The sequence below is a fragment of the Zingiber officinale genome, chromosome 2A, assembly GCF_018446385.1.
Source record: "Zingiber officinale cultivar Zhangliang chromosome 2A, Zo_v1.1, whole genome shotgun sequence".
Classification (NCBI taxonomy): domain Eukaryota; kingdom Viridiplantae; phylum Streptophyta; class Magnoliopsida; order Zingiberales; family Zingiberaceae; genus Zingiber; species Zingiber officinale.
In genome coordinates, this window is record NC_055988.1 from 146333806 (window position 1) to 146341645 (window position 7840).

Sequence of the window (7840 nt, forward strand, 5' to 3'; positions counted from 1 at the left end):
TATTGATATAGAATTTATATAATTTCTCTTACTATACTATTTATTAGGTCGTGAGAATTAAGTTGTCCAAGATTAAAAAAAAACTGAAAATTCTGTAACCATTCAACCACTAAATATTCAAGAGGATGAAGCATCAAAAATAAGAAAAAAAAAATTATAATTTCGCTAACCATTTGCTCATCGAAAAGTTCGTTGTCCGAGAGGAGTGAAAGATTTTTTTATTCAATTTGATAATGTCTGAACAATTTTAAAAATAGATGAACCTTAATAAATTATTCTCTCCGGGAGAAGGTTGCACATTGCTTCAAGATACCATCAAGAGATCATACATTGAGACAAGTCGAGTCGCAAGGGTAGGGGCAATCGATCCATACGAAGCCTCTTCGGTCGTAGAACCAATCTGCGATCGCAGTGGCAATTCTCTGTCCGAACAGAATGACAATAAGCAGGGGAAGATCGAAAGAACTGAAATTCATTTCAGTAACAAAGTGTTCAAGAAGCCCTACTGTGTTGTTAAGCGTAGGGGAGTGAGCACCGAACCATGCCTCTTGCAATCGTGTTTGGCCGTGGATAAAGCATGAGTTTATGAACATGCCCATGGACCTCAACTCATCCAATGCCTTCAGTGCATTCAAAAAGTTCCCCCTGTACTCTGCAATATAGAGACAAACACTCCTATCAATCTTCATTCTTGTTAAGGTTAGTTTCGATTTGTTCACCTTGCAAGACTTTGAGTTGAGTCGGAGAGCACCGCGAGATATGAAGCTTGCAGTCCTTCCAAGTTCCATTAGGATCTGCAGTTTCTGGTACCAAAATATTACTAACCTGAAATTAGAACACCTAATAGTCAATGATTTCTCAAAGCTGAAGTGAATGATCTGCATTCTCTCATATATTTGTTGTTATTTTATTTTGTTTTGTTTTTTGGTTAATTCAGTTATCAAGCTCTTCCAACCGACTAACCCTACACATGACCAGCTCGGCCCTACAAAAATTTCCCATTAGTTTTTAGAGATTCGAACCTGCCTACCTCTTACCATCACATCGTACCCTAGGGGCATATTTGTTGTTATTTTTGACTATGTGATTCATACCTGCCATGAGTCATAAGCTGAATTCAGAATAAACAGAGGCGTCTTCACTTCATGGACCATGTATTGTGGGAAAAAACACTGCACTAGAATATCAAACTATTAGTGACAGCATAACTAGATTTACAATGAAACAATGACTTCAAAGCTACTTGCCATTGCTGGCTCCATTGCTGAGTTGCAGCCAGGCAAATTCTTTGCAGATCCCTGAAAACCATGAAATGAACTTTATCTTTTTTTTGTTGATACTCGTGCACTGAACAACTAAGTGCAATGAGATCATACATGTGTAGTCACAACATCATTGTAGTAGGCCTTGATGGTTTCTTCTCCGGCGATATCTTTCCTGTCGAATAGCAGCGAGCGACTAATGAATCTCACTGTCAATTTGGTTAAGTTTGAGTGTAACTCGGTGGAGAACTTACACATGCACAAAATAACCAGCATCTGAAAGACATTTAACCTTGGCACTCGATGGAAGAAAGCCTCGAAAGCTATCGCAATGAAGTATCGAGGCCAATCCTCCAGCTGAACCTCCAGAAAGAAGAGCCTGCAAACACACATTTAAGTTATATGTCAATGAGATTTTAGTTATGATAAGAAGAAGTTAGCTAGCAGAGCCAGAGGCTATACAGTCTCGGCCGTCCTCATTCCTCTAGCAAGTAGCTCTTGCATAACAGCACGCCATATCCTGGCTCCTCTGTAGTAAACATGGGAGACCTAAATATGCAATTCAAAGAACGAAGAATTAGCTTCGCGAGAAGGACAACTTGATGATCCTGTAGAAGGTCAATCTGACTCACAGGGTCTCTTTCCTCAACATCACCGGTGAACGATGAACCATCACAGTAACGTATCTTCACTCTGTTCCAGTTGTAGAAATCTGGCAATGACAAAGCTTTAAATTCTACAACAAGGATAAAGCTTCTATCTTCTTAATTACCTGGATTTAATGCTTGGTCATTGGTTAAGATGCCAGGAAAATAATTCTGTGCATCCATTTTGTTGGAAGAGCCCAAAGCACTATCCTTTCTGTATCCACAAATTGTCGAGTTTTGGCACCATCCTCCTCCCTGAAAATGAAAACGAGAACCACCTTAATTACAGAGGCGGCCCATGCATGAAACTCATTCCTACGAGTCTGTGCAGGGCTATACCTCGAGATGAACCAACCAACTCCTGAGACCTGATCCCCAGCCTGGAGATAGATGGTAAGCTGGGGGACTTCCATCCAAACACACTGCACCCTGTGCCACGGCACTGTAGACCTTTGTAATGTTCACAAACTCTGCGTCTGATTTCAGCAAAGCCAGTGCGGTGAGTAGTGCACAAGTCCAGGCATGAAATTTAGCAATTTTCAACATCTGCAAATGGATGAACAAGTGCAAACTCATAACCAGTTTTTCAGAGATTCTGTAGAGAACGTAGGGTACGATCGAATGCAGTACCTTGGCCAAGTTCTTGGTGAATAACCAGGTCGTCAGGGAGGAAGAGATATATAGCGTTTGGACACTCTTCACGAAGATGTTTGCTGGAGATTACATGGATAGTTGCTGGATTGAGATATATTCAAAAATCAACTCCAGACCCGCTGAGATAACCTTAGCTAATAATATCAAGTTGTCAAGTAGGAAGGAAGAAATGTTTGGAAAGCTGAGTTGTCTCGAGGACTTGGCCAAGATGTTTGAGGCCGAGATCGAGTTATCTGAGGCAGAGGATGAGATAGTCTGAGTGCCGAGAAAGCCGATCAACAATGTCGAGATGTTGAGATAGCCGAGGCATGTGTTTGATGTAGTTTGTTTTAAACATATTCGTCTCCCTTTGACAGTCCTTCAAGATTACGATGGACGTCTGTTTTCCAGAATATAATATGAAGACCTGTCGACTGTGACGAACTAAGTGAGTATCCGAATGCTATCATGGGTAGGGCATCCAAATGGGTACACGGCAGATAAAAAGAATTGACGTGCATAGATCGTACTCACAACTTGGTTTAATATAATTTGGATCCTAGATTTGCACCCTTACGGATCTATGCGTGAGAGAGAATTCATCTAATTGGATGATTTACATAGGGAAACCCTTAACCACTACCTTCTTACAACTGCTAAACTTTCTATAAAATTGGTTGGCGATCATCGCTAATTGTTAGAGGAAGTTAGAATAGAAAGTGTATTCGGGTTAATTAGGAAACGATATATGTATTAAACAAAATTAGAAATTCAATTACTTTATCGAAGTTTATCTTATTCTCAGAGAGAGCATAATTTTTAAGTTTCTAAAAGCGTTTTAATCCAAGGAAATACTTTAAATACCCTTTTCTTCGAGTTACTTTCCCTAGCCTTTCTTCTTTCTCCTTTCTCCTTCACGTCTTCGTCTTTGGTGTCTTCGAGATTAACGTTAATGATCATGTAGCTGAGTTCTTTCGTGCGAGGTGGAGTTGGACGAGGAAACCAATTATTCCTACGCTAAGAGTTAAGGCCAAAGTTCCATCGCTAGTTACTTAACTGAAAGGGAGAAAGCCGTCTTATGATGCTGAAGGTCTATTAGTGCCGCAAAGGGCTATTTTAGGTTATTTTCTTAGGATATAGGATGTCTTTTAGATAATTTAAAACTAAAAATGCCTTTAAAATTAAAAAAGAACAATTTGAAAATTTTACCAACAGACTTTAAATTTCATTCCATCCATGTATAGATGCAATGAGAAGGCTAATTTTACCAACCGACTTTAATTCCCTTCCTAGCTTGCTTCCTACTACTTTAAAGGAAAATTTTTATACCTAAATTCATTTCTTTTTTATTTTATTTTTTTTCCATCCAAGGGAATACAAAATTTGAAAGTTAACCTAATTTTACCTTAATCTAGCATAATATTTTAAACTTTCCACTAATAGCAATAGAGATCTATTGAGGCAAACGTAAGATTGCATAAGTTTATCCTTTTAAGAAAAAGAAACATGTAGATTACAAGAAAAAACAAGGAGTCAATGCCTGCCTTGAAGTATGTGGGGCGATGGTCTAGGGCCCTTGATTTTTTTTTGGGGGTACATATATAATAATTATTATATATAATTATATTGTTTCAATAAAAATCTAAAAAATATATTTTATTGGATGTTTTAATAAAGGGTCAAAAGAAATATATTTACGGTTAAAACTTAAGAAAAAGATCTAATATAGAAAATAAAAAAGAAGGTAAATGATCATTTTTTCTTTCCAAGACTTTATTCTGTATTCAATTCTTTCTTCATTAATTCGTTTACAGAAGTTAGAAGAGTCTGAATAGTGTAGTGAAGTCTAAATCCTGAACGTTAATTTCCTTGCTTCTTCTTAATCTCTTTTAATTAAATCAGAAAAACTTAATTCTCCAATTAAAATTTCAGTATAAACCTGCAACGTAAGTTATCTACTTATCTGTATTTTTTTATTATCAATATTTAATATTGATTTTTAATATTATATTGAAGTCTAATATTTTGTAATTTTTCTTACAAATTTGAAAATGTTTCAATAAATCATCCTAATTTTAATCATCATATAATAGATTATATTGATTGCTTCAAGTACAAACCAAGTTTTCTTGCACTTTTACTATTATGTTCATTGCTTGTGTTTGTTTCGTTGCTATCTTATTGCTGGTTTTGTGTGTTTTATTTTTACACTTGAAATATATAATACAAACATGTTTCCAAAGAAATATCAATCTAGGAGCCATAAAAAAAAACAAAAGAAAAAGAATGTTAACTATACTAGTTGCTGTAACATTAATAGAAAGAAGTTTTTCTAAATTAAAATTGATAAAATCGCACTTGTGCTCAACTATGTCTCAGGGAAGATTAAATGACTTGGTAATTTTATGCATTAAAAATGAGGTGTTAGAAAAATTTAGGGTGTGTTTGGTTTGCACGTTTTTCATTTCTATTTTTTTTTGAAAAATGCGTATTTTTGAAAAATTATATTTGATTTGCATTTTTAGTGTATGTTTTCTAAAAATATAGATAGTGTTTTCTGAAAAAATAGAGAATGACAAAAAGTCATTTTCTATTTTTTAGAAAATGCCCGTTTTTCATAAAATGAAAATGGAACATGCGTAAACCAAACGCACCCTTAATTTTGAATACCCTATTGATGATTTTACTTTTCAAGATGTTAGAAAATTTAGATTTTTTCAATGATTAATTAATATCATTTTGTATTGGTAGCTGTTGCACTTTTTGGAAAAGTTTGAAAATATATTTTATATGATGTTGCACTTTTGGAGAATTTGAGAAATATATTTTGTGTAGAGTTTATCAATTTTTTAAATTAAATATATTGATTTTCAAAATTTTCTACTAAACACTATTTAAATTGTATATTAGTAAATATTTTTTTTTTCTTATAAGGCCCTTTTTTTTTCTTTTTGCCAAAGGCCCCCAAAAGTTAGGGTTGGCCCTATAGGGAGCCCAACTTGGAATGATCAAGTTTTGTAAACCATGTACTTATCCCGATTAGTTTAATATATTAAGATAAAGTTGAGAATAAAAAAAAACAAATTGAGAGAAGTGAACTAATGAACATTGGAATGTATTGAGAATTATTTCAAATCAAAATTAATATATTCTTAAAATTCTCCTTAATATATATCTATATATTCATATTTGAATTTGACAATGTAAATTGAGAATAGTACATTTTTAAATGGATAGAGTACAAATTAAAAAAAAGGGAAAATTTTTTAGAGTCGTGAAAGGAAGAGAGACATCAGGAGAAAATAGTATGTATTTTTGAAATTTTAAAATTCAAGTACATGAAATTGGTACTGTTGAAATTTGCTTTGTTAGAATTTATTTGTTCAAATTAATTAATGAAAATGAGTGGATATTTGAAGTAAAATAGGTGAAAGTAAATTTGAAATTTTCATAAAAGGCATGGTCGTTGAAATGGAATGGGTGTGAATGAATAGTTGTGATACATTCAGAAAATTATGACTGTTCATTTCAATTTGGAGCTTGGTAGTTTTTTCAGTTTTAATATTCAAAACTAAAAATAAGTTGTGTCTTTTGGCACATGTCTTTTGGCAAGAGACATATACATTCATTGTGACAAGATAACAAGAAGTTTTTTACTCTCATCTCTATAATATCCAATTTTTATATTCTCCAAGTTCCAAAATATTTTCTATTGTTGCTTATAGAAAATATTGCAAAGACTTGTCATATCTCAAAAACTATTTGTCATTGCTCCCTTAAGTAACATTGAAAGGGGACAAATATAGTTTTTAGAAAAATGTATCTCATATGTGTTTCAAGCCTTCAAGCATTTGTTTCCTAATTTTGGGAGATCACCTCATATCATTTTTCCTATAATCTAAAAACTATATTTTGTTGGATCTCCGAAGAAATAATGGAGCGTAAAACAACCATGGCACACTAAAGTTTATGAATCAAAGACATGGTCAAATTGGATAGGTTTGATGGTACGAACTTTACACGATGGCAAGACAAACTAAAATTTCTACTAACTGCAATGAAGATCTTGTACATTCTTGATCCAAATTTGGAAGACATTCCAAAACCAACTGATGAAGAAGATGAAGATCTAAGGGCCAAAAGAGAGAAAAGGAAAGAAGATGAATTGATGTGTCGTGGTCATATTTTAAATGTCTTGTCCAATCGTCTCTATGATCTCTACACAAACACTACCTCTGCTAAGGAAATATGACAAGCATTAGAAAATAAGTATAAAGCAAAAGAAGGTACCAAGAAGTTTTTAATTTCCAAATACTTTGATTTTAAATTTCTTAAAGATAAACCATTACTACCTCAAGTACATGAATTGCAAGTTATTGTTAACAAAATGAGGGCTGTAAAGATTGAGTTACCGGAAACTTTTCAAGTCGGTGCAATTATAGCAAAATAGCCATCTACTTGGAAAAGTAACTGGAAAAAGATTCTTCATAGTTCCAAAGATTCTTCTTTGGAGCAAATACATTTCTTTGGAACAAATACAAAAACATTTGCGTATTGAGAAAGAATCTATGGCCAGAGATAAGAATGAAAATTCTTATGAAGGCACTTCTAAGGCCAACATCATAAATCAGTCAATGCAAGTTAACAATAACAATGAGAAAAGAGGAAATATGTTGGTGCGAGAAGCATCCGACGATCAAATCGATGTTTTGATTATATCAAAGGGTTCAAATTAAGCTATTTTATTATCTAATGTGTGTGAATAAGCTTTGCAGGAAAGTCCTAAGTGTACTTAGGTAAAAGTCCTAACTACGATTAAGCAGGTGGAAAACCCTAGTGGGTGGTAACCCTAGGTCATAGGGGGTGGTAATCCTAGGTGGTAGAAAACCCTAAGGGGTGATAACCTTAGGTCCTAGGGGGTGGTAACCTTAGGTGGTGGAAAATCCTAAAGGGTAGCAACCTTAGGTCCTACAGGGTGATAACCCTAAGTGGTGGAAAATCCTAAGGGGGTAACCTTAGGTGTTATGAGGTGATAACCCTAGGTAGTGGAAAACCCTAGGAGGTGGTAACCCTAGGTCCTAGAGGGTGGTAACCCTAAATCCAGTCGATTTGGAGGACCGGACTGGCAACAGGTATGCTCTCTTGAGTGGAGTAGGTGAGGACGCGTTCCCCGCTGATGAAACAGTAGGCGTCGATTCGACCTAAGATTTCCGATCGAAAATCCGAAGTCAAAACCGGACAGTCCGGTGATTGTCAAAACCTTCATATTTATATTATTGCATGCTAACTTTTTGTTTT

General features: G+C 34.7%; 1 protein-coding gene across 1 annotated transcript; it reads right to left on the reverse strand.

Annotated features, from left to right (window-relative positions):
- Nucleotides 1-309: 309 nt before the first annotated feature.
- LOC122044093 (pectin acetylesterase 8-like) lies at nt 310-3502 on the reverse strand. The gene is made up of 12 exons (XM_042604635.1): nt 3407-3502; nt 2249-2455; nt 2035-2164; nt 1895-1974; nt 1725-1811; nt 1517-1641; nt 1377-1437; nt 1248-1298; nt 1095-1172; nt 720-825; nt 507-652; nt 310-422 (listed from the first exon to the last, which is right to left on the reverse strand). Exons 1-12 carry the CDS (start codon nt 3500-3502, stop codon nt 324-326), a joined length of 1266 nt encoding a protein of 421 aa, XP_042460569.1. The 3' UTR covers nt 310-323.
- Between the last annotated feature and the right edge of the window lie 4338 nt (nt 3503-7840).